Genomic DNA, 27,994 nt, shown 5'->3' with positions numbered 1-27,994 from the left:
TATATATATATATATATAGTCTGTATTATTATTTTTTTTTTACCATAATCCCACATGCAGCACGCCATACATTACTGGCCTCTAAACCTAAGCATTTAAATTCTCTTGGTAGTTTGGTTTATAAGCCATTAGATGCTGTCTGATGAAGCATAAGCCAAAGATGACAGCAGAGAGAAGGCATATGAGTTCCTATCATATAGAAGCTTATCTTCCAAAAGCCATGGATGAATAGCATATGAGTTTAAGAGATTATATAATGAGAATATCCATGGCTCTGGAGTCATTTCCATGTACTGTAATGTATCAGGTGCATATCTAGCTTGGTGATCTATATGGCTTATATTAGAGAGCAGCACGGTATGTTTAGCTTGTCCTCTGTCTGAAAATGAACCTTGGGAATTAGGCGAATACATCAACCCACCATTAAACAAATAATTTGACTAAGTCAAATACACAAGCAATCCCTGTTTAAGCCAATTCTAACTCATTCTTACCAAATAACATGATCAAAGTCAAAACAAAGTGTGTCTCAGACGTAGTGATAATGAATCAAAAACAAAAAAGGGTCAATATTGTGTTTGCATATATATTTCTGAAAAAATTAGCCTTGAGAAATATCTATGTAGCCCTATGTACAGCGGCGGACATATTATATATATACCTGGTATTTACACAATGCAGCCACTAGAGGGCTGCGCAGCATACATCATCAAACAGGAGGGCCTGGATGTAGAGGTGCGCACCACTGCAACCAGGCCCTCAGACATTCTAGAAAATCTACTTCCCCGTCAGAAATGAAAGGGGTGTGATATCTGTGGAGGTCTGAAGCAGCTTCCCAAGCTCTCCGCCCACCGAGCTCACGGTTTACTGAGGAGGAACAATTCATGGAATTGTTTTTAAAGGTGAACTGACGTATAAAACAAAACGCATCCGTTGAAATTACATCAATATCTACTATATGCCAATTCCAAGGTCTGCAGCTATATATTAACAAGACAGGCCCCTTGCTTTGGCCTCGAGTTACTATTCCAGTTAGATTTGGCATCTTAGCCCTTTAAAATCTGTGATAATATAGATACTGTATATCAATACATAGGCTTGAGTAAAAGGTGGTATAACAGTGCTTAGGATACACGTGGTAGTAATTAACTATTTACAGGGAAATAAACAATTAAACGAAAGAAAAGGAGAAAGAAAAAACAATTTTAAAATAGAGTGACAAGCCATAATGCAGGCTTGGCGTGATTGACAGTTAGCAGTGTAAAAAGTAGCTAACACATTTAGTGGCTAATTCTCACCTCAAAACCAGGCACCCCAAAGTCCTATCAAAACCTCACTAAAATTACAGACTATGTTCTGGACTCTGCAGTAAACCTAAACAATGACATTTTCCTTCATAGGCTGTAAAGGCCGACAACTTGCTAGCATGTCGAGCGCCTGCATGCGTGAACTGAGCCATGGAGCAGCAAGGTTATTTTTAGGTACTGGAAGCTTTTTGAGAAAGTAGTTGACCATACCTTTGGTGAAAGGTGAAAGGCATGTGTTTGATTTGTATACACATGTTCTGCCTTGGAGAGAAGCAGATGAAAAACAAAAATAAAGATTTTCTGAAACATCAAAAATTCAAAGTAATGTGCAGGCACTGCTTTTGCACTGTCATCCGTACTGTATCTAAATTGTTCTGTGTAAAGGTTACTGTTTCACATAGGTGATGTAAATATAAAACAACCCCAGTAAAACCAAGAGGTAGCTCAACTGAATGGCTAAATGAATAACTGAGTATGTTTGTTGTGTTGGTGTGTGCACGTCACATACACACACAAAATGTCCAGGCATTTGAAGCAGCTGTTTGTTGATTTAAATACAGACAAAACACTGTATATAGGCAGAAGTTGTACTGTGTGTATAGTTTAATTTGTATTATATGAAGTATCCTTGTTAACTGTCTCTCTTAATATCTGCTTGCTCTCCACACAACCTTGGCCTTTAAGCCGAGATAGACTTCTTTAGACGAGACAAACATGAATCCACACACCCAACACATGCACGCAGACACACATACACACCACTTTCTCTCTTCCACGTGCTTCATACTCCACACCTCCATTTAGTCCATCCAGCACATCCTCAGCTCTCTCCCTCCATTTCTACACCCAGGGCTCTTGTCTCCAGCCTCCTCTCTACCACTGAGGTTTCAGAGGCAGCCTCTAGGAGACTTCGCTGCCGAACACCTCCAACACCAGCGGGGTGAGCTGCATGCTGTGCTCCGGCTGGAAGGAGAGCGAGCGGTACTGTTTGGAGTGCTCCTCGTTGAGGCTGCGCAGGTCGGCCAGCTTCTGGATCATCTTGGCATAAAGCAGCCGTCCCCCTGGGTGGTGAAGCTGAATGTAGGCCTGCAGGGTTTCTGACAGTCGGTCTTGGAGGGCTTCGATCCGTGCGTGATCCTGCACACCTGGGCGGTCTGCAGGAGAGGAGATAAGGTCTTAAGATATTTATGGCTGTCACACAAGCTAAAAAGCGGCAGAAATGAATGTTAAAATGGACATGTTACTGGAAAACTGAGGATTAGAAAGTTTGTGTATAGGTTTATTTTGAAATAATATTTATGCAGGTAAACAAAATGTAAAAGTCCAATTGTAAATGAACATAAAATTGTATAATCTTTATGTTTGTATTTCTACCGTTCTGGTTAGGTGGCTTGCTATTTTTAGATCAGGGAGAGCACATCTGTGCATTGTTAATGAGGTGCCTCACATACACAAAGGAATGCAAATATCTACTTAATCACACATGCTTGCTTATACACTTCACATGTATAATGTATGCACTGTATCTTCTGCAAATGCATACCACACGCAAATCTGTGTTCAGAAAAAGACTCATGAGAGACACGAAACCCTTCCAGTAGCACAGACCTGCACCACAATGTGATTTATGTTTGTATCAGATTAAAACAATCCTTCAAATGAACTCTAATCAAAATGTTGAAGTTTATCTTTTGCCGCAATGAACACTATAATGAACATATTGTCTGTTGGAAAAAAAGACGCATGTGAGATCACTTGTGAAGAATATATGATGACCTCTATATGTTCCCTCCTCCACGCAATCTCCTACGGTACCTGGAGAAAGCAAGCAGATGGCCATCAGCAGCACATGTTCCTCCTCTTGCAGGTTGAGCTTCTTCAAGCCCACCTGGAACTTCACCAGCGGCTCCAACAGCTCCAGAGTGTGGCCCGCTATAGAGGACCAAACATCATTAGTCTGTGCTGCACACAGAACCAGCTCCATACTATACCACAGAAGAAATGACCCCTGGGAACTTACTAATTAATATTTCATTCTGCATGTTGGAATCATCTCTGGAGACGGTTTTCTTTGCATGCCGTGCGTTCTCAGGTTTGTTTTTACTAAAAACTAAAGGCTGAGAATGTATTTCATCAGCAAATTTGAATTCGGATGAGTGTATACGCCATTTGTCAGGGGTGGGAGGGGGATTCATAATCATTGATTATCATCACTGTACCTCCATTTCCTCATTGTAAGGCTGGGGCTGTGTATTGAACCTCAATACTGTCTGAGCATTGACGATGAAATTCTGCCTGTAGCATGGAATAGGTGCGCCAAATGCTTTTTGATATTATTAATCTTTGTAATTTATTCTAATTGAATAATAACTTACTTGTGTACTGCATTTTAATTAGGCACTGGTCTTGTACAAGTGTTTGTGTTGAGACAATATTAAACACTGATGCATTTTAAAGATTTGCTTTTTAAAAAGGGTTTGAAGATGAAGTTTTTCCTAGAAAAAATGTTTTTACTAAACAAATGAAGGTATTGAATTGGACATTTTTAATGATACACGACAGTAACTGCCATGTTACATAAAATCTTTCCAATGATCAACCACTGAGAAACAAGGGGCAGCATGTATTTCAAAAACCTTTTTATTTGTCTTGATCTAAAACCCATATACTATTGATTACTGCATGAGAAAACACATCTGTATTCCAGTCATGTTCATGTCAACTATTCATGGATATTTTAAGACGAGAAGCACAACAGAGCTGCTTCTCCTGGTCCAGACAGTGGTTGTTTTGTGTGGTGAACAGGTCAGGAGTGACATTCTTTCACTGATCCCAGAGAGAGGGGTCTTGTTTGAAAGGCAAATGAAAGCCATGCCCACAGGGCTTCTCTGGATATGTAAGACTGGTTTCTCAGAAAAACGTGCTTTAGCATCCTTTTCCTTATCTGTACTCCCACACTAATGATCCAGTCACCTCTTTAACACAGGGCCGCTGCCTTCACGCTCTGAGTAGTGTTAATGTGTAACATACACTTCTTTTCTTCAGCTACCAGCCGAGGAAAATTAGTTGACAAGCATTCATATATATAACTCTAAACACTAGCTTGTCTTCACAGCAGTCAAACTGTACATGTGGCAGCGCATAAACTGACCTTTGGTGACATCACTGATCTGGTATTTAAAATCAGGCCCACCACAGCTCCAGGACATGTCTTCCAGGTTGAAGCTCTGATTTGAGCGCAGCATGATCACCTCAATGGCGCTGGACTTGAGCAGAGCAATCTGGTCCTCTGCAGTCAGCTCCCTGCAGAGAAAGATATCACCTACTAAGTTAGTGAACTACAAATAGTGAGCTATCAAATAATAATGATAATAATAATCTAATCGTTCTCAAACAAGCGTAATCGTGTAGTGTTGATCATGTCGTGTTTAATTTTACAGGAAACTGAAACAGCAACAGGTAAACCACTAAGTTCAAACCAAGTACCTGCCCATTCTGCGTGTTTATGCGTGCGTTAGTTGTATAATTCATTTCAAAGGATTTTGCTTATCAATGGTTTACTGACTACGTGTTCGAGGTCAGTCAAAGTCTTCAAAGTTTATCAGATATATGCTGTGCAGGAAGAAAAATAAACGTTGTTTTATTTCCTCCTGCTGTGATGGGTCCCTGTGTATGGAAAACTCATTTGATAAACAAGTCACACTAAAATCCTACATCAGTAATGTTATGAAATGAGTTTAAATGTTTATAAAATGAAGCTACTGAGCCAGCAGTAGACATGAGCTGAAACCTGCAGATCTTTAGGGTAGGTCTGTGCTGGGAGTGTTATTCGGGGCTTAGGCAGCAGATCATAAGTGGACAAACATTCCAAAGGTAATCCGACCACGTCCATCACTCGCCGCCAGTGGGAACGACAACTTTCAGGAAATACAGGCCCCAACTCGTTTTAGCCTTGACTTTGGGGCGACCCTTGAGACACTGAGTGTGTCAACACACTGACAGACAAACACGTTTTCTAAAAGGCAACAGTTGCCATGTGTGGAAGTTAGGGAAGAAACAATGAAAAGGCCTTGACTTTACAGTAAAATAATGTGCCTTTAAAGGCCTCATAATATTCTATTTACTCTATTCAATCTCCAAGGTTAAGATATTGTATTCTCCTTCACATCTATTTAAGAATCACCCTTATACCCTTTAAGACTTTTTAACAACAGACATTCCTTCCTATAACAGTTCCTGTCTATCACATGCTCTTTGTCAGATAGAAAACCTGAGGGTGCACATGACAGACAGACGGGTGACTGCTCAGTACTAAAGTGTTGCTCTGAGGTTAGGCAATCACTTACTAACACAGTCAAAGAGCTGAACCTCACACTAAGAACATGACTGTGGCAAATGTATAACCTCATCCAGTGAAGGAACAACACAATATAAAAGATTTTCCACAGCGTGTCAGCTATCTGTAATATACAGTCTATCTACGGCCTTTAGACCACAGTCATCGCTGTGGAACAATATCGACTAATCGGTCAGAAAAACAAGTAGGTGTACAAAGTCTTCAACACACATTTAGGTAAAAAGTCACTCACAGATATGTAAATAAAAAATACATGAGGAGGAGTTCTTACAATTCTGTTCATACACTTCTGTTTAGGCAAAGATTTTACCAGACTTCAGTATTTGGTTTCATAAGCACGTCTATTATATATGCAAACAGAAAATCAGATAAACAGTCCTCGGACTTTGAAGCTCAGAAAATATGTACCGAATCCTCTGTGTCTCCCTCTGCTATGCAAAACAGTATAAGCCAAGACCAAATAAATGTAGTTATTATGAAATAATTAATTCTGCTAACAAACATTTTTTCTTGCCATCTTACATTGGTCATTGTTTGCTTTTTTTGCAAGGACACTCACACATACCTGAACCCAGGGATCATCTTGGCAAAGCCAATAACCTTCTGGATGCTATAGGAGACCAGATCAGCCAGGTGGGGCAGCATGGAGAAGCTGGAGCCCTCCTCCTCGCTGGAGTCAGGGCTGCTGCCCTGCTCATGGTACATCATCAGCAGGTTGTTGAAGTTCATTTTGGTGTCTACAGACTCTGCAGTGAAGACAACAGAGCAAGAAGATGCAAGAAGAGAAAAGAGAAGAAGAAAGTAGAAAAGAAGGGAGGGAAAAATGGTCATATGCAGAACGACAGTGCCACACTATTCCTCCATGAATAGACACACAGTGTGCTGGGAAAACCGAGAGAAATCATGGAATAGAGGGCTTGTTGATGGAAATGATCATCTGAGTGTCAGGTCAGTAGGCTTGAGATGAAAGCTTAGATGACAGCTATGACAACATGCTAGCTGGGGTTGTTTTGAGTCATTTGTCTCCGCTGAGTGTTGGCGGTAGGCCACGTGACCGTGTTCCTCGCTGTGTTCACTCCATTAGTGACAGATACATTAATGAACTGATGTTTACTAGTAGGAGTCAGGTGTCTGGGGAGAGTTGTTCACAGAATTTCCACTGAGTTCTCAGTAAAGCAGCGTAACAGATTATATAAGCCAACATGCAAACAGCTGACCTGGAAAAAATACCTGTCTTAAGTCAAAGATGAACTCTCTTGATATTTTTGTCAAAACATGCCTGCCGATTGAGATGGTTTCACTTTCTATTAAAAGTTATGTTATTTCTTTCATAAGTCAGTTATAATTATAGTGAGGTGACAAACCTTATTCTTCCTTGCTTCAATAAAAGATTTGTTTCTAGAGGATTCCTACTAAAGGGTCACTAGTTTAGTCCCTAGTCACTGTTTTCACTCGATTTCAAGTGAAGTCTTCAGAGTGTGTCTATTACCTGGAGAGTGACTGAAGGAGTCAGAGGAGGCATCAGACAGAGAGTGGAGAGAGGCAGCTCTACTGGCGCTTCGCGTCACTGGGCCCTCACGCACAGGAGGCTAGACAGGAGAAAAGGGCACATATAAAGACCCTGGTGGATTCTTATAGTCCAGTCACCAAAAATAAAAACCTAACAGATAAGCCTTTAAGTGGAAATTATTGATGGCGAGGATAATCTTTTACAATGAATCTCACTTCACAATCTTCTTTAAAATACAGCCGACCAATTAGAGTTCATAATTCTGATTGTCATCCATGAATACAGAATATGCAGTATTGTTGAGTATCGGCTGAAAAAGTGGGATTTAGTTACTGGACTTGATTATGGGTTTGTGTGTGTTTTGTGGGGATGGAAATCTGTTATCTGTTGAATGGACAGCAACACTACAGGTTAGATCTATGTCAGGACAGAGGAGTTTGAGTTTCTGAGAAGAAATGGACCACTGGGTGTTTGATTTCTGTGTAAACAATATAAAAACTTGAGAAAAGCTCAAGCAGAAACACATTCTGACGTAAGGAACATTGAAATGCTGCGAGGTTAATGTACCACGAGGTTAATGCAAAGATTGCTGTACTCATTTAAAAGTAATATCAATATTGTTATCTAAAGCAGCATAATTGTTTCTACTGGTCTAACAGTGTGGTCAATCTTCATCATAATCATAACAATATCAGCTGTATTTCTTCACATGAAACCTGTGTTTTTGATGTATGAAAAGCCAATTAAAATAAATCTGACTGCAAAATGATGATATTATAGTAAGAAGAACTGTTGATGAGATTAACTGTATTAAGACACAAACCCTGAAGCGGCAGAAGTCAGAGTAGGAGTCGTCATATGTTTTGTGGTGCGCCTCCACCAGCGTGGCAATGACCTGACTCTGTTCATCAGTAAGCCGTGGCCGCCGCGCCTCCCTCTCCGCTTCACGCTGTGCTTCCTCGTCCTTCCTCCGTTGAATCAGGTCCTTCTTTCTCTGCACTTCCTCATCTGTCAGAATGACTGAAGGTGCAAGTATAAAGAGACAAAGAGGGTTAGACTTATACACACAGGTGCGCACAGAGGAAAAATAAACTTAAGAAAAAACAAGCATGGAAAATTTACATAAGCAGAGTAAAAGCGGGGCAACAAGTAGGGAACAATGAGTTTCAGATAACAAGGTACACCACTTTTAAAGCTTTCCAGTATTGACTTGTGTTTTTAAATTGTGATGACAGCTATGTCAATTTAGTGTTGGGGTTAGGGGGCAGAGGGGGGGTTGTTATTCTCTTGCGGAAGAGAATGGGAGGGGACGGGTCCATATGGAGACCCCTGCTGCACTGAACAAGTGAATGCATTGTCTTTGTTCTGTTCGCTCCTTGTTGTTCTAGCCACTGAATTAGCTCACAGAGACAGAGAGAGAGAGAGAGAGAGAGAGAGAGAGAGAGCTGGGTCTCAACAACACGCTGCTGTTTTTGCAACGGCAATGCCACTGGCTCCTGTTCACGTACAGTAAATCGCAGTGTCTGTGCCACCACTCTTGTGGTGTTCCCAGAAACACTCTGTGGAGAGAACATTCAGCTGGAAATCAGAGGCCTTTGCTTAAAAAGAGGCCTGTGGACAATATCCGGATATCAGGAGAAAACAATAAGGAAACGTACCTGCTATTTACAGACCATGAAAATAAACAAGACTATGTGGAAAGAAGAGGTCTCACTAGATTGTACATAACAGCAGGTGTTTAAACTTCAGATGGAGTATACTTACTGTATACAATGTGGGGAGGCTCCGCTAGTTCAAACAGAATATGTAAACACCCTAATGGGGGCAAAGACCCAGAGATACTTGACCCGAGTCCAAATATTACATAATATATACAAGAGAGACAGTAGGCCCCTAAAACTGCAAACATCAGTTGTGTAAATTTTACTATACATCCCCAAAAAAAAGAAAGAAAAATAGATTTAATGTAATTTACATTCAGTAGATTATATTATTTCATTACATGGGATGGCGGCCTTAGACGAGTCCAGGACACAGTTCTGCTCCATATTTAACAGTGTTGGGCAACCAATTATCCTATTCTACCAATTTATAGCAATTAATTTAATTATTTATAACAAACTGGGATCATCCTGCAAAATGCAAATAACTCCACTATTTAAATGAAAGCAGTAAATCACACAGTGTAAAGTGTTGCCCTGAAGACATATGGGTCACCTTTCATACTTACACTCTTTCATCATGCCAATGTCCACACAGCGTTTGAGCCGGCATGCCTGGCAGTGGCGCCTGTTGTCCTTGGTGATGGTGCAACTGCCGTTAAAGGGACACGTGAAGGCGGCCTTGCGCTTCATACTGCGCCTAAATAAATTGTATACATTTAACAGTCTGCTAAAATACACAGATATATCAGTTTATAAACTTTCAGAGAAGAAGAATTCATTGACGTTATTAAGAATTTTGTAAAGGCTCTACGTGTGTATCTGAACACGTATGCAACTATGTTGATAATGGAGCTCTGTGCAAACAAACTGAATTCAACTTAAATAGTCCTGTGGCACCTTTCAAAGTGTTTTGCGCAAATAATCATTGTAGAACTGGATAAATATTTTTGCCCTTGAAGCCTGGGACTGAGTAAAACAGCATAAATATGGACGAGCGCCAAAGAATCCAGGCGTAAAAGACAAGTCTTGCCAAATGGTGACGCAAACCAAAATGATTTAGTCAGTGATGGACGTGTATATATGAACAATTATACACAGATGTGAGTAAAAACACACAGAAATGCATTCTTGGTGACAGTTCAAACAAGGGCCAGCTGAGAGATGAGGAAGGAGATTATCAAAACATCCGTCTTTTTCATCCTCTCCACCGAAAGGAACAGACGCAAACAGGCAGATATATCAAACACACACAAACTCACAGACTTGCTCTAGTTTTGTCTTTTGTTGAATTGGAGACTCATGTGTGTATCAATGAGCAGGCAGCAGCCAAGGCATTAACTATAGGACCAAGCTCATTTGTATTCTGCACCTGCTGCTGGGCATTAGTGTGAACTCGAATGTTGTCAGTGGTTTGGTGTGTGTTCTTATGCAACTCTGGGTGCCAATTACATTTAATGTGTGAGTGTGTGTGTGTGTGTGTCTGTGTGTGTGTGTGCAGGACCTGTGTTTGTATGCTAATGTGTGTCAATTACTTGGTGAATAATCATCTTTTTGTTTTCAGCAGTATGATATAAGCTATTGTGCTACACAAGGCCTTTTTAGTGTGTGTACATTATGATGGCGTATCTATGACCTCACATATGCATTTATGTACCTGAAAAAACCCTTGCAGCCCTCACAGGTCATGGCGTTGAAGTGGAAGCCGGTGGCTTTGTCACCACACACACCGCAGATCCGCGGCACATTCCTGTCGAACTCATCAGGGGCCAGAGTGGACGTACTCACAACCGTGGACTCCATCACTAAACAAAAAGAGGACAGATGGAGAAAGAAAAATAAGAGACAGAAAAAAGATGAAATCAGCTCCTGGTTATACAAACTTGCTCAATTACTTTATAATCAATCAGCACAAAACAAGAAAGACAGAAAAAAACAAGAATCTGGCCGCCAACTTCTAACATCTGAAGTAAATTTAAGAATATTTAAGTAATAATTAATTAATAAGTTATAATCTGTTCAGTTTTGCACAAGATAGGTGACAACTAAATAATAAAACTAATTGTACATTTCTGTTAATTAACCATCCCATCATTATATTTTTGTTTAAGTGATAATTACAAAGTTGCTGTAAAAACCCTACATCAAGTGAGACACAAGTCTTTCCACCTGTCTCCATACCAACCAGTGTCCCCTCCTTCAGGGACAAATCCCAGTCCCCAGTCTACCCTTTGGAGGTGAACTCAACTCCAGTGTTTTTGTCTTGGGGAAAGGAACCGGAGCCATATGAATCAAGTGGATAAACCCCTTGTTCCCCTCCAAAATGCTGGATCTGGGTTACATTTGATTACATAGTGCTCAGAGTATCCATAAAGAAAAGGCATGTCACCGCAAGGCTAGCATCCTCATAAACAAACAATCACTGTCCTTTTCACAAAGCTCCTTTCTTATTCTTTTCTTTGCTTCCACTGAAGAGTGAAAGCAAAGCAAATGATGGAAGGAGATGGAGGGGCGAGGGAGTGGAGGGGAGGGGAGGGAAACTAAACCAATACAAACCTCAACAAACTCACAAATCAACAGCCAATGAGGTAACGGCCCAGCTGAATAATTTAAAATGTTTTGACAGATCACTCCATCACTCATGTCTAATCTTAAAAAAAATGGCCCTACGAGAAGTCTCATACTCCTGTAAACGCAACAACTGTGTTCTCATTTCTGTTGTTTTTCTACTCAGTACAACTCTGAATTTGAACAGCGTGCCTTTAAACCAAAGTCTGTTTCTGACCACTTCCATTAACAGGACATGTAGTCCTCATTAAAACAAAGGCTCAAAAGAAGAAAGGAAACAGAGGATCTAGTCATTGCTTTACTGCTGCAGGCATCACGGACAGCAGTGACTCGAGCTTCTACTGTATGTTGATGCCTTGTATCATAGCACCACATGCTCCAACCAGGAACATCTGACACAACGACTGTTACAGCTGAGTGAAACAGTAGATACATACACACAAGTGGAAGCAGCAGCAAACACACTGCAAGTATTTGTGGAGGGAATTCGGACCGGCTGGTTGAACTGGATTCAGATATACAACAGAGCACAGAGAAACGGAGACCGACTGATATATCAGTTGACGATACTGGGATATTGCCTCATCGTAGACGTATCAGTAGCGTATGGGCATAAACAGTTTTTCCCAGTAGATAATGCAGAAAAGAAATGCTTGTAGTAATATATTGGTGTCACTGCAAAATGTATCTAGCAGGGTGCATTTACAAATATTGTGACACGCAGCACAGAGTAGGAGATAAGAAGCAGCTCTCAGCAATGGCAACTAGCATTGGTTGACAAAGTATAAGGTAAATTATTTATCAGGAATATTCAACTTAAATATTCCTTAAGAAAGCAGCTTTCTGAGTGTCTTTGCATAGTCGTTTTGCTGCTAAATCGGTGCATAACCATGTAGGAAAACTGCAACAGCTGATGTAAAGAAAACTCAAAGGACAGCAGTAATTTCTCACATCAACTTGTGGGTTAAATCTACACTGTTAACGCTCACAAACAAAACAATTTATCTGCACTCATTGTACATTTACTGACACTCTGCATAGTAACAGGGTCAAAGTTTCTATGAGCAATGTTTTGTTTTGTTAGATAACCAACTAGCCTCCAGTGACTTTCTTCACTTGTCTCATAGTAACTTTCTGTCTTCCACCAACCCTCTCACACGTGTTGAGTCAAAGGTCTCTCAGAAAGACGTACCAGGCAATGAAAGCTGCACTATCATCAATCATATTAAACAAATGTAATGTCTCCATGACAGTGGGTTTATCCACGGACACACATCAAGATAAGGCCTCCGGGCTATTTGCTATACGATAACAGGTGCTGTAGTATGAATTGGCACAGGTAACACTCTCACATCTCACGTAGCCTAAATAATGCGAGTGAATGGAGACACACTTAAACAGAATATTTAGCATAAAAACACATTTCTAAAACAGACCTTTTTCACAGCAGCCATTTTGACATGAAACAGGGTAAACGCAAGTGTTACCAATGATACTAAATAAGGTGCCGTTCTACTCAGATCAGAGTCAGCGTGCTGCTGTTGTGCATGTTGGCTCGTCATAAAGGCTCTGCTACACTAAATGGAACAGAACCTTAATTAGTATAATTGGTAACACCTGTGTTTACCCTATTAGTTCATGTCATGTCTATTGGGATTTATCAAACATTGAGTGTCATGGTTCTCTAATAACACTGATTTCATGGGAAAATACCACTTCTGTCAGCTACTCGATGACACGATTTGTCAATTTGCCAGTCCAAGATGAGTTTTCACAATCATCCAGGACATTATGGAGTCTTGCAGCCTCCTGCAGCGAGGGTATGGAAACTCCCTTGTGTTGGTGCGGCCTACGCTCCCACCCTCAACTGGGGTGTCTGTTAAAAAGTATAAGTTTAGTAGCTTTGTATTGTGAGTTGTTGTATGAGCTGGCCCATAAACACAAAAGTACGGTTATGTGTGATGAAGGACAGTATAAATGTGATAAAATAGACTTTCTGAAGTCCTGCTGATGTTTGGAGCAGCGACACATGATCGACAATGTACATCGATGACACAACAGAAAAGAAACATAAAATTGGTCCTTTTGGCAGGTCTAACAGAGCAGCTACAAAATCTTAATTGCTATTGTGTAATGTAATGTAATGTAACACTGACCAGTATAAATGGCACAGCCTTTTGTAAAACATAAAATCTGTTCTACTGCATGTGGGCAAACTAATCCCACCAGGCATTCACACTCATCACTCACTGTGAACCAACAGGCAAAACACGCTTTTACCTTACTATATCATCAACTGATCAGTGAAGTCAGTCCTCTGTGATTGCATTCAGCCATGACAGGCCATTACACTAAATGCACAGCAGTATTGAGAGACTGCTAAATAATGCAGCAGGTTATTAGACCAGATCAGTACTCATTCCAGTCTCAGGCACGCAGAGCCGGGGAACAGTTTTTCAGCTTTAGGCTCCTACTGAATGCCCCACTCGAGCGATATACATATTTGTGTGTACGGCATTCGGCAGCATCAATCAGATCTGCCATTGCAGTAATAATGCGAAAAATTACTCATGCTTCATGTGTTACACTGGCACAAAGCCTAAGGATAAAACAGTAACACTGTGACGGCTGGCTAATAGAAGCTGATATGTATAATTACAACATTTGATAAGAAGCATCTATTCAGATTGTAACTATTTTACCAATTACACAATCACTGCCATGTGTTTTGAATTGTGCATTGCAGCAGGAGGGACATTATGCTTTGCCACTGACTGAATTAGTTTAACATCTTGGAGTCCAGAAACTTTTGGAGCTAACGACTGTTGAACTCCACACAGTTGGAAGTAAAACTTTCTCAGGTGGTAAACAGATTTGTTGTTCCCTGCAAACAGGAGTGGCAGAAATATGATGTTAAGAACACACTGAGCATACAGACAGACAGTGACAAATGGACTATGCTGCAGGAGGGGTTTCAGATGTTTCTATGGATGTTTCACTATTCTGGTCATCAGATTTACTTTTTCAACATTTTCTTCTCCAAAAACGTGTAACGTGTGAAGCATTTATTAGGTTATGTTTTCTTACATTTCTGTCAAGCCAACTTGTAAACCAAAGCAAGAAACTTCCACCAGCTTTGGTGAGTTAATGAAAGGAAGAAAACCTGTATTATTAGCAATTATAACAATAAAATTTTAGTTCTACCTACTCTGAAAAATGGCAACAACAAAAGTAGAAAAGTAAAAAATAGTATTTCACAACTTCATGAAAGCATGAGAAAACCTAAATGCTGGAAATAAGATAGAGTTGTACTTTAAAAGGTCCCGTATAATGGTTTCAAGACCTCATTTATTTTCATTGGTTTGACATAAAGCAGAATGTCAGGCTAGGACTTTACATTGGAAAAGAATAAACAGATTTAATAAACGAACTGAAACTAGGGAAACAAGACAAAAGTCATTTTCGGTATATGACCTTAAAGCCACACATTAGTCTGTCACGGTTTATGAGCAAGTTCGTCTCTGAATACTAAAAATGTATCATGTAGTAAATCACATAACAATGATATTTCATAAATTCGTTTTGACCTTTATTTTGTGGCCTTTTGTTTATTATTACATAATCCTCTGATCCTGAGGTGATACTGAACACCGCTGACTGGTGACACAAGCTCCCAGACAGCTTGATGTACACCACATTTATTCACAATGCAAACAAGCACTGGTTTTAACTGGTAATATAATTAGGACTTGGGATGGGAACTTCTTGCAATGTAATAACTGTTTGAACAATATGTCCAATTTTCTGACAACTCTAGAAGAGTTAGATAAGAGAGAGTGGGTTCTTAATTAAGAAAACAAAACTTAAATTATATTTGCTAATTATTTCAATGTGATAAAAACAGTAGATTGCTGCTTCTTTGGAGATGAATGTCAAAACATTTTTTTAAACTGCACGTTTTCCTCCCAACAGCTTAAGTGTCACACACGCACAAAAAATAACAAATAAAAACACAAATAAACTGGACATCTGACCTCAGTTTCTGGAATTACTTGCATTTCTACACTACTTGTATTCTCAGATATTTAGTCTTCTTTACAGATATATCATCACAATTATATGCACATAATCTTTAATTGAGAATCCACTTTTGTTTAACTTCTATTAAAAAAACACATTAAGCCAAAGTGTAGAGATTAAGTTCAAGGGTGTGGTTTCATGTTATACTGTATATCATGACTTTTTTTTTACTTTTACATGATGCTACTAATAATAGGAGATGATTGAGACATACCAAATATCTGTGTGGAAACTGTATTTAAAATGGACAATCATAGTCAATGAATGACTGTGAAAGGTGGGTGTATTACATATGCAGTGGAGAGCTACAGAGGGTAATTAAGGTAGCTCATCTCAGCCACATGACTAGTATGAGTAGGAATAAGCTTACACCAGCTGAAGGAGACAAATCTCTTGAACACGAACAACTTCTTTCTGAGCGGTATGGCTGCAACATTGGTTTATGTAAAATGCGTTGAATCTCTCATTCCCTCGGGGGTTCATTTAATGGGCTTTCTGTCCCTCAAAGCAGCGGCAATGGCACGCAGGAGTGACCTCACAGGTTTGTACATATCTGAACCTCATACATGAATGCAGCTTTAACATTGATGACGTGGACTGCTCCCAAAGTTAGAGCAACTGTTTCACAGCAGCACCATTTCCTCTGGCTTCTGAAACCTTCTCACCATGTTCTTGAGTATCACCATGGTAGGTACATTTTTACTCTCCTTATGTGTCCCTTACACATAAGCAGGGATCGTTCAGATCAGTTCTCATCTATTGCCATCTGAATGGCTGTTTGCAGTCAGAGAGAGGAAGGGCCTGCCCACAGCATTGAGCGGCGACAGTAGTGCGGGAGAGAGGGATGCACGAGGGAAGCAGGCTGGGGAGGAGTTGGGTGGAGGAGACGCTGGAGAGATGGAGTAAAAACAGAGAGGAATATATACATAGATACAGCGAGTAGGGGAGGGGTGACCTCTTTGTCACAGTGACTTTCTGTGTCACAAAGCATACCCTGCTGGCTGTTACGGATATGAGAGAGAAATAGTGACGAGGAGCGGACACACAGCAGAGGCCCAGAGAGAAGCAATCAACACAAACAGCCTGTGGTTTAGAGTTTTTGATGGCTAAAAATATACAGTCATAAGCCACTTCAATTACTGGCTAAATATAAATAAATGTCTCACTCTGACAGCTACTCATCTTGAGAAGTATCAGAGGAAAAAGCAACTTGCTATTGATGTTGGAATCACATTTATAGTACGATTTATTTTAGTGGATGTTGCTTCACTCCCATTTTTAAAACCAAGGAGCTGATTTTGGTTTCGTGTTGTTTGTGTGTGTGTGTCCATGTGGCAATGAAAAATCAGTTGGCTGGCCAGCTAAATTGTATGTATGAGATAGACTGGTATTGATATATTTCATGTTAATGCAAGTCTCTTTCAGCCTTAGACTTTTAGGCTCAAGGCACAGGACTGATAGACTAATATGACATGTGACAGTCGCCACACCCCACTGCTCAACCAACGAGTAATACGATTAAAGACCAGGACAGTTATTCTGTTTTTGGAGGCTGGACTAAAGCAAACAATGTACTAATGATTTTTATAATAGATTCATCTGATGATTACTTCACTGAGTAATCAGTCCGGCTCTAGTCAAAGTATTGACAATAAGACAATTCTTTACAGATAAGAGATCGAATTGATCACGTTGTGTAAAATATAAACCATTTGCACTGATTGCACCTTTCGCTCTGCAACTGAACAACCTACATGTGAGAATGAATTGATGAACTCTAACTGAGAAATCAAGTGATAAAGAGAAGGAAAGGCAGTGTGTACTGGAAGTCTGGAGGTCTGACACAGCGGCCGGCAGTGGCCGATGAGCAAGAGATGAGGCCTGCTGTAATTATGCACAGTACCGCAAACTGACTCTAGCTTGTCATTTTAACTGGGTGGTGAAAGCTGCAAAATAAAGACATTACCCCAATTTTGGTGGTGTAGCTGGAGGGGAGGCTAGGGAGTTTCCTCTTCTTTTTACCCACCAAACTAGCAGAGGGAGAACAAGTGCTACTTAGCATGCAGTGGAGCGATGACTCATCTTTTCCTCCTTTGATTTATTCACATCATGGCTGAAATGACATGCATGTGTCTCATAATCCAGGGACTGCCGCTAGAACCAGTCCCAGGTTGGATTTAAACTGTCCGAAGAAGCCTTAATGCTCAACGGTTGATAGGTCAATAGGTCAATTTTAAAGATAAACGGTCGAATGCTTTTGGTGGTCTGTACTGAATTAAGATCAATATGTCAGAAAAAACACGTAACTTGTCTTATAACAGAATATCTTTAATAATCTGAGCATAACCTACACACTTTATAAAAAGTCCAGTGATTAAATATTTATTAATGAACACCTGGTGTGGAGTTGAAGGAATATCCAACCAATTTTCACATAATATACCCAGAAAACGACACAACCAGCACCACATTTATCAGTGTTAATTGTTTGCACCATCTGCATCCCAGTGTCCCAAATGGATACCTCTAATGTGCACCTTCTAATTAGTTGACACTAGATGTCAATCAATGCAAAATGAAGTCACGACTACAGATGGTGTGAACCTGAGGAACAGAGAGAAGAGACTTGTTAAGCGCTAATATGAGAAATTGTAGCACTTCGAGCTGATGATGTTGTACGGTGAGCATAGTGCTCAGAACACGGCAAGTCAGGAATCTGTGCATTGCTGCTGCAGTTACTGTATCTACTGTAACTGCGGTATATGCGCCAAGGTGGACCATGGCAGAAGTCCAATACCACTCAAGGTAGCTTGTTTCCTTCGGTTCTACTCGCCATTTCATTTCCAGCTGCACCGTTGTCTAAGTATGTGATTACTAAACAGGAAAGTGGCCATTGGTTTTCCTTGTCAGGTGCCCTGTTACTTACAGAAAAGACATAAGTGAGACCTCAGCTGTGAGAAAGATTTGGACCGCAGCCCAGATGTTAGATTAACTTTCATCAAAGTCGATATCAAGTGATTATAGAAACCCACCCTCCACCAACGCCCACTGACTAACAAACCTAATTAAGTGGTGCCATTAGCGCCTGGGTGATGAAATGAAGTATAAGTGAGGACAGGGGGAGATATAAGAAAGTGGGTGAAGAGGAGGATCCAGACAGCATTTCAAGGAGGGATCATTTTAACTGCACACAGACATGCAGAAGAGAGAAAGGAAAGCGGGAAATAAAAAACCTCTGGCATCACGTCCCAAGAATGTCAGCAATGAGCTTACAGACCACATCCCAACACATAAGAGTCAGAGTCGGAATCACATCCAGACCTATAACAGCACTGGAAGAAAGAGAGGGATTGCTGTGGAACGCCTGAGTGGGAGAAGGAGGCCCTCCGACAGTCCAATGAGCATCCTGCATCTACATCACATGACGCAATCCCACAAATGGTTCTGAAATTGTTCCATGCTGCCAAAAGTTTCTCTTAAAGGGAAAAAAGACAGCGAGAGAGTGGGAGAAAGATTTAAAGGAGGAAAGAGAGAGAGAGAGAGAGGGGGAAAGAGAAAAGAAAGGGAGACGTTGTGGAGAGGGTTGGAGGGAGAAGGGAGAAAACATAAGGCGATGTGTTTTACTGCATACCTCGGGCTGGGTCACTACGAGTACAGAAGAGACATAAAACAAATCAGATCTGGAATGACCCTGGGTCCAGAGAGAGCGGGTCTACAATGCAAATACAGAGGCTTGTGATTCACACATAGAAGTAGATCTAGGGCCAACAATAACAGTAAAAAAAAAAAAAAAGAGGGTGAAAAAGGGAAACTTAGAAGGAGGAGGAAGGTGGGCGTGAAGAAAGCAAGTATCATTAAAAGAAAACATGATCTGGGATTGGTGACAGAGGAAGTTTAATTCAAATCTGCTCGGCGTTTAGAAATTTCCTCAGAAAAAAAAAAAAAAACAATACATGGGGAGAACAGATAGAGGAAAGAGAACAATGGACAAAAAGAGACAATGTGGACCTTACAACACTAAAGTAGAAAACTGAGTCTGTAATTCAGCTAAACAACTGGCTGAGCAGACTAGTCCAGTCCTGTCCCTTCGCCCCTCTCCCCCCTCTCTCTCGCTCATTCTCCCTCCCGCAGCCTCCATGGGTCTATCTCGTACTCTTTTCCTACGATCACAGGGAGCATGTTACAGCAGCAGTAATAGCACATGACAAGGTGACCTGTGCCCCACACAGGATGGGCTAAACTGGGGTGGAAGGGGTGGGGGGTCTCATGTCCCGTGTCCAACCCCTACGGTCTCTGCACCACTCCCCCCCCTGCACAGGCCCCAGTGCTGGCCTGCAAGAGGAGAGAGAGGCAGTGACGGCAGCCTGCCCCCTTATGCTGGGCCCCTTGCTGGACTCTGGAGAGGGGAAAGAGACGAGGCAGGGAGAGGCCCACTCAAACACACACCAAAAGTCCTGTTTATGTCTATGCTGAATTTGACAGAGAATGCACATTCTCGAGCACACAGAGTTGTGCACGCAGAAAGCCAACCGGACAGACAACAGACATGTGGGTGAGGTGGGTGCAAATACACTTAGCCCACAAGTCAACGTTATATAACCTCCATAAAATCCTGTCTCTCTTTCAGGAAACTCTCCTCTTAGAACATGTGAAATATAACAAATTGCGTTTATATTTCCAGTCCACTTTTGAATAGTGAAAAAAATAATAATAATACAGTTTCATCTGTAATCCACTTATACTGTACATCCACCTAGATATCAAACAGTGACATCCATTTAGCTTTCCAAGAAGAACTCTTTCTGCGTGACTTGCAATATATATATATACTATACAACAAATATTACCTGTGTGATGTGTTTGGCCTAGAAACCATCAACCACAGGAGGTAATTCAGGACCCAAAGACATTAGGGGGAAGTTAACACTTCATTAGTCTGAAAGGCAACTGAACATATACGGCAAACAGCACGCATGCAGAGCACATACAAGTGGGTCTATACAGTTAAGTACAGCAGCCTCTTTCTTCTTATAGGGTTACATGTGAGAGGAAGCGACCAATTACTGTAGTCACGAACGGGGGGAGGGGCGGGGTATTTCACTGTACAGGACTTACTGGACTGTACCATTACCACAGCTCACAGCTCCGTGGACAACCTGCTACAGTTACAGTCAATAAAGACACAAACCGAGCCCAGTTCGTCGCAGGTCTGCGCTCAGTCCTACTGACAAATTCATTGGAAATTGAGCCAAAAGCTGAAACATACTCGGTCCTCATTTGGGTTTGTGTTTCCCGTTCGCTCTCAAATAATACAGGTTCTACCGTAAATTTCCACCTCATATAAATCCAGAACATATGTGACCGTTGATCTCAAGTCCAGCCAGTTGTTGAGAAGGGAAACCGCATTTTTCTTTCTTTTTTTTTTTTTTTTAAACAGGCTGATATAAAAACAACAACCTACCAGCTATTTTTCAAGAGTCAAACTGTTTCATAAACAGAAATGGATAGGTGTGAGAATTATAGCACTAAGCTCACTGGCAGAATAGGCTGGAATATATATACCTCTTGCTCTGAGCTGTATTTGGTCCCGTTAGATTTTCTTTTAAGTGATGAGAGAGAAAAAGCTTGAGGCTGTTTAAATTTCAGACTTAAGAAAGACAAGACGCTCATGTAATTAATGATGTCATTATCAGCCAGCGGCTCACTTCTCCATGACTATGAAGTTAGTGGTTAAGGTGTGAAAAAATATGATTGTAGAAATATAAAGAAAAGTCTACCTAGCAACTGTGTGTTTGTGAAAGTGACGGAGAACTCCTTCTATGCTCGGATAAACTGTTGTGCCGTTATGTTACATGACAAGCTATATTCTGCACTGAGATCACTGACGCTTGTAACAAGTCCGTCATGTGTTAATCAACTGACGTTACACTGTTATTAAAAGGTGACTAAATATCAAGCGTGTCACCTTTATTTCATTACTTATGATTGATAATATAATGATGAAGTATTTATAATTTACGGGATGAATTTTCACCCTGATATAATGTTCTCATTTGGACAAACAAACAGCCAATTGACTGCAAATTTCATTACACACCACAAACAGTCAGGCCCAAGTCCTTTGGTTTCAGCAGCGTCACTCATTTAGGTCACATCTTAAAAAGTCATGTTAAATGAACCCAAGTTTTTAAAAGTACTAATATGTCCAATTGTAGAAAGCACTTCAATATACTGGTATTGCAGTCATTTCAGTATTGATAGTAGCCCATGCATTACTCACTACCTGATTCTTAAGAGAAATCTTTAGACATGAATGACGAGAGTGAATGTATTTCTAATAACCAAAATATCATAGTAGTGAAATCACGAGACTGCATCCATCCCAGAAAATCTGTGCAGAAATGTGCAACTTCAAAGCAAACACAAATCACGTCTTACTTACACGTGAACAGACGTATCCTTTCCAAGACAGCAGACTCTCAACATACACGAGTGCACAGTGTGAAGTATGACTGAAAAGCATTATAAAAATGTCTCACCTGAGGTTTTAGCATGCCCTTGTACAATAGGTTAGACTTGAAACCTTTCTTCAGTTTATCCCAAGTTGTTAATCCTGTTCAATACAAAAGCAAAATGGCATGTCGCAAGTTACTGAGTGGGCCTATACCTGACCTGCAGTTGCTCTGTTTATGTAACACTGAATTCAACATACACACTCATTGGTAATCATCATCATACAGCAGTAAGGCAAACACGTTGATTAAAACAACACACTTTAAACTGGGCTAAACCTGTTTCTTCAGGGGTCTTTAATAACAGCAATCACATAAACTCAAGTCTCGACTTTAACATTCCTCCTGTGCATGCGATTTTCATACCTCAGCTCAACTTTTCCCCATCAAGACCGAGTTGCTTTTTAATCCTCTTTAGTCGCCGTTTGTCGTCGCCTTCATGCTCGTGCAAAGTGTGTCCCCTCCATGTTGTTGCCTGGGTGGGTTAGCTACGGGGAGGAAGAGGACTGCGTTGCACTAAACTCAGAAATGTGAGGAGACTTGGGGAGAAAACGTCAAACTCGTACGCCCTTCCAGACGCTGGCTCCCACCGCGGCGCTGGTAGTAAGTTAGCTAACGTTAGCGTGGCTAGCTGGCTGCTTTAACCCTAAAACGGCTCCAAGTTCAGCCAGCCGTTAACCGTTCTGTGACCGCGGCCAACGGCTGTTCAACGGAAACACGGTTGAGGCGCAGCGGGGTCTCACTGACGGGCTAACGTACGCGTTAACATGAAGAAAACTCAAGCACACCTTACGGTAGTCCGACGAGAAATACCCCTCCTTCTTCAGGACCCAAATAGATGGCCATTACTTTTTGTTATGCACCGCCCCCTCTTCAGGTCCTCTACGGGAAAGAGGGATTTCCCCCCCAGCCCCTCCGGTAACCAATCACATGTGGGCTCGGCGTGTCTCCCGTGCGCTGATTGGTGACATTTCGGCCCAGCCCGCCTGTGATTGGCGGGTTCCGGTGCCCGTAAGGCGGAGACCCGCCCCCTGAAACAGGGGTGTGTCGTGACGTCAGAGGTAACGAAGAGGTAAACAACTTTGACCGCGTGAGCTTTAAGGCAACATCGTTTTGCCTCTGATGTGTGAATCAGCGGACACCCGGTGGGGGCATCACCGTGCTAACATTAGATACGCTGTGGTGTCTCAATGGGTGGAAACCGTCCCGTTGAGGTCGTGTTTCTCTCTCTTGCGCCCAAGCGTCTTTGTTTTGCAGCTACGGGCTTTAAGCCTTATATTTGAGTTTTAAATAAGCCACAACACCAGCCCCATCGATATCACGCGGGCCAAACAATAATATGAGCTCCGTCTGGTCCTTAATCTTCCATTTTATGCATTTTGTTTCATTATTTCTTTGACACTTTGCAAATGTGTGCAGTGAGGCGTGCGTATTGGAGGGGTGTGTCTACTCTGCAGTACAGTGGTAGGCTGGGAAGCAATTCCGCTGCATGGCGATCTTGCCATACATTTGCAATGCATGAGAGATTGCCGAGTATGCTAGAAATAGACGATGAAAACCCTCCACTACACGACCACACTGGGCAAATATTGCTGATATTCTGTGCCATTCACCGAGATAGAATCTGGGGGTTTTTTTTTCGACACACTTATTTGGCTATTTAAATGACATTTGTTCATTCACGGTTGTCTGCACTCTGATATGTGGTGTAAATGGTGATATATATATATGTGTGTGTGTGTGGAGGTGGGGCCAGCGGAGGGGGCCTGGGTGAAGGTCAGGGGTGTGTCTATAATGTAAACACAGTAAAGGCGACAGATACGAAGGGGAGTGGGAAAGAGAGAGGAGGGCCCCATCCGGTCCCATATATCCTCTTCCAGCCAATTCCTTACTCCTGCTGCAGTCTGAAAACAAGAGGTAGATTAGTGTAGATTGTAACGCGAATACAGATCGCGGCTGTGCAAATTATTCAGCTTTTTTTCCTCCATACAACAGTAGCTGCCTACAAGCAGTACACAATTATTTCTGACGTTTTACAAGGTCTAGGACATTTGTTTTTGTATAAAAAAATAGGCTACCTTTTACAAATACATTTACTCTTTAAAATGTGATACATCTAATCTGTTGTGCTATCTAGAAATAATCTTTTTTGCTCTTTAAGATATAATATTTTAAAACTGAAAACAGCCAAGTGATTAAACAGACAATGAGTCAATGTCAAAAACAGTTTATAGCAATAACCAAAAAAAGGTATAGGCTGAAACAGTAGTGTATTGTGCCTACCACTCGCACAACTGCATGAACAAGCTCTTCTGTCACACCTATCATATGTGTATCAGGTATTTTGCACCATCCATTTATCCACTGCATTGATCTAATAGTCAGCACAGTACAGATATATGGTGTGCAGTGCTTGTCTGCTTTCTAAATACCCTACCAGCACTGCCTTGCCTCCGAAATGACAAGAATTTTCACAACAAACATTCCCTAAATATTCCAGTCCCCTCCACATTAGACAGTTATACATTTTGTACCCGCCGTGTGGCTAAAGAGTACAGACCACTCAACAATTAGGGCCACACCGTAAAACCCAAGCATTCATGTGCAAAGTTCAATGTCAGCTACCAAGTTAGTTATGTCCACCCTCAGAATCAGCATATCCTGAGCCCTGCAGCACCTTAGACATGTGTCATAAGCTTGTTAACTGTTGATTCATGTGCACTAACTAGTAGTAAAGTATGTGGGTGTTAGGTTCATGCTTATGAAGAGTTGATCCTTGTCCTGTGGCTTGGGAGGTCTCCAGGTCTGGCACCAGTACTTGATCCAGCCGTTCAGCTAACGGGGATTTATTTGGCTCCACAACACCCATGTCAGACATGTATCCTGGCCCAGCCATTTTGTGTCCTCAGATGCTCCGGCCCTTCACAGTGAGCTGGCTTGCTGTCTGGAAACCAGGAGAGTGGAAATAATAAATCAGAAACACTTGACCCACTAAAACTACGGGAATTAGTATTCGTGGCACTGGGGCAGAGACATAAATAACTTCCATAGTAGCAGAGCACATGCCTTAAGGACAGAAAGATTTGATTTTAGGCTATAAAAGTGCAAAGGGAAAGTACAGGGCCTGTAAACATCAGTTGAACACACATATTCGTATGCATATCCAAGCAGTAATGTGGCTGCAGATTTAGAGGAGATGCATTAAAGGGGAACGTGTTTCCATTATGGTGCATTATGACATTGATACTCTCGTCACAATATGATGAACTAAAGATAAAGATAATCATTTGTGGAAGTGATGCACTGAACAGAGTAAAGGTTAATAGACATAAAACATGTTGTGGATTGTTTTGTCAGGGAACAAAACTGTAATGTTGCACAAATTATGAGCAGATTTCACAAGGTGTCATCTGAGTTTTAAAGTGTGTTCAACAACACTCACACACACACACACCACACACACACAACACACACACACACACACAGCTTCATCAGGTATAGACACATCAGATAAGATAAGAAGTTTAACATCATATGTCTTACATTTTTCTCAAAGTTGTCAACCCTCCATCATTTAGAGACAGATTTGCTGGTCTGGGGACAGTCACAGAGACACAAAGATCCCAAACAAGATAAACACACATGTTTTAGGAATTACAGTAAGAACGACACAGAATCTCTAAAAGCACTCACTGTGTCCAGCGTCGACATGAGCAGAGCCCTCCGGTGCATCAACCCACTTAAAACACCTGAGAGAATCTCTAGCCAGCTTAGCATGTGCTGATCAGCTGGCAGGTGCTCTTGTGGATACACTCAATCTTTGCCTGCTCCAGTTTGTAATGTTTGATTGCAATACAGCATGCATTCATGTTGTGCCTATGAAACCCAGGAAATCCTGCCTGAGGGACTACCACCCTGCTCCACTTACGCTTGTCATCATGAGATGCCTCGGGCTGCTGGTCAAAACTCACATACAATCATTTCCCCTAGGCAATCTAGACAGTCTGCAGATTGCATAGAGCAAATAGATCAACCGAGGATGCCATCACTTTAACCCCTCATTGCCCTGACGCACTGAAAAGCATACATGTGAGAATACTGTTGATTACCGCACACTGCACACAGCACTCAGTACAACTCTACTCATCCTCAGGGATGACGTTTGATCACCACCATGTGCAACTGAATCCTCGACCTGCTGACAGGCAGACCACTGGTGGTGAAGATTGGCACTTCTTCCACTCATTCTCGGCACTCAAGCCCAGGCCAGTACTCCCTGGTCACACATAACTGTGAGGCACAGCACAGCCCCTCTGTCATCAGTTGGAGAATGACACCACAGCCATCAGCATTGTCACTTACCAAGTTTTCATGAAAGAGGAAAGAAAATCTGATTATTTCTGACTTTCACCAATAGCATTAATTCTGAAACATCTACTTAAACAGTAGGGTATCTAAAAAAAACAACACATGTGCAAAGTAAAGAAAAACATGATTCTTATATAAATTCTAAATACACAATATGTGAGTCTTGGTTTAGAAATATTGGAGCGATGCCAGGAAATTTTTACTACTACTCGTAAAAACTGAGAATGGAGTACATGAACAGTGGGGCTGCACGATATGGTAAAGAAAAAAATCAGATTGCAAATATTTTGACAGCTATTTCAGTTGCAAAATGATTCACGGTTAGTGGGAATCATCATTTTTGCATCAAAATGTTAATTTCACAGGAAAAACAATTATGATGTGAATTGTTGGGGCCTGTATCAAGCAAATGTGTTTACTTACACCCGGAGAACAAAATTTGTAGCGTCTGTGATCATGATATTGCACTTGGCCATATTGTGATTGTGATAATCAATTGTGCAGCCACAATACAAACACAATATTTTATTTCTTGCAATATCTCCGAGTGACCTGGTTTTGTTTGTTAATAAAAACACAGTATTGACAGTGACAAGGAAATAACTGTGAACGAGGAGGAAACATCCTCATTGTCATTAATATTCCTTAAGTGGAGAGAGTCAGCAGTTCCAAGTTCCTTTGGATCAGTGATATGGACTATTGTTGAAATATAAATTGTCATGGCTCTGTAGATCCTCTCTACCTTTTACATGTATATCTGTAGCAACTGCAGTACTGCGTGGTGTCCAAGTTGCGCCATCCTGGACTGTAAAGCTGTACAGCAGGTGATGTAAACAGCATAGTTTCTCACAGGCAATAAACAACCACCCCTCCAGGGCATTTACCACAGGAGACACTTGAAGGAGGCCCACAGAATCATCCAAGACCACACTCATCCCTAGCCACAAACTATGCAGGCTTTTACCTTCTGGAAAAAATTACGTAAAGTATTATTTCCAAAGCCAACAGGTCCCGGACAGCGTCGTCCTCAGAGCCACCAGACTGTTAAATTTATAACCAAATATCACTTGCTCACATCCTGTTTTTACTGCTTCCATTGTATACTGTTTTGTACCATAATCCGTCTCTCTTTTTCTACATATTACAAACCACTGAACAGTCTAAAACAGTACTGTTTAGACTATTCAGTGGTTTGTAATACAGTTTTGTCCTCCACTGCCCTGTAGTGTTTAGTGTACGGTACAATTTTATTTTATTTTAATGCTGGAGCTGAAGTTCAATCTGCAGCATTTAAAAGTAGTGGAGCCATCTGAAATGTAGTGCAGTTAAACTATTAAGCTTCACAAAATGTAGATATTATTTTTAATTTTAACATTTTACATTAAAAAGTACCTTAAAAGTGTAAACAAGTACAGTAAATGTACTTAACATTTATAGCCTACACTAATTTGCAACGCCTGTCATTAAATGGGCTTTTAAAATGAATAAAACTAAACAACAAATACACACAGTAGAAAACCAGACTCCAAAAGGAGTATGTATAAATTTCACCCTTGATGTAAGATTTAAGATTAAGATTAAGATAATTAAGATTAAGATAATTAAGATTAAGATAATTCCTTTATTTATCC

The 27,994-nt window shown here is 41.0% G+C and overlaps 1 protein-coding gene across 3 annotated transcripts; it reads right to left on the bottom strand.

Annotated features, from left to right (window-relative positions):
* Positions 1-1,698: 1,698 nt before the first annotated feature.
* LOC118328348 (vitamin D3 receptor B) lies at positions 1,699-22,879 on the bottom strand. 3 transcript variants are annotated; one of them, XM_035662034.1, is made up of 10 exons: positions 22,362-22,878; positions 22,023-22,096; positions 10,493-10,640; positions 9,405-9,535; positions 7,998-8,194; positions 7,154-7,253; positions 6,230-6,410; positions 4,459-4,610; positions 3,123-3,239; positions 1,699-2,461 (listed from the first exon to the last, which is right to left on the bottom strand). In XM_035662034.1, the coding sequence occupies exons 3-10, from the start codon at positions 10,636-10,638 to the stop codon at positions 2,208-2,210; spliced, it is 1,278 nt and encodes a 425-aa protein (XP_035517927.1). In that variant the 5' UTR covers positions 10,639-10,640; positions 22,023-22,096; positions 22,362-22,878; the 3' UTR covers positions 1,699-2,207. The 3 variants fall into 3 exon arrangements, with proteins under 3 accessions (XP_035517927.1, XP_035517928.1, XP_035517929.1); XM_035662035.1 differs by lacking the exon at positions 22,023-22,096 and having other exon boundaries at positions 22,362-22,879; XM_035662036.1 differs by lacking the exon at positions 22,023-22,096 and having other exon boundaries at positions 22,784-22,869.
* Between the last annotated feature and the right edge of the window lie 5,115 nt (positions 22,880-27,994).

Source organism: Morone saxatilis, unplaced genomic scaffold (genome assembly GCF_004916995.1).
Source record: "Morone saxatilis isolate NCDOM2014 unplaced genomic scaffold, NCSU_SB_2.0 Contig18, whole genome shotgun sequence".
Taxonomy (NCBI): domain Eukaryota; kingdom Metazoa; phylum Chordata; class Actinopteri; family Moronidae; genus Morone; species Morone saxatilis.
Note: the sequence above shows the minus strand (reverse complement) of the source record. Positions and strands in the feature narration are given on the sequence as shown.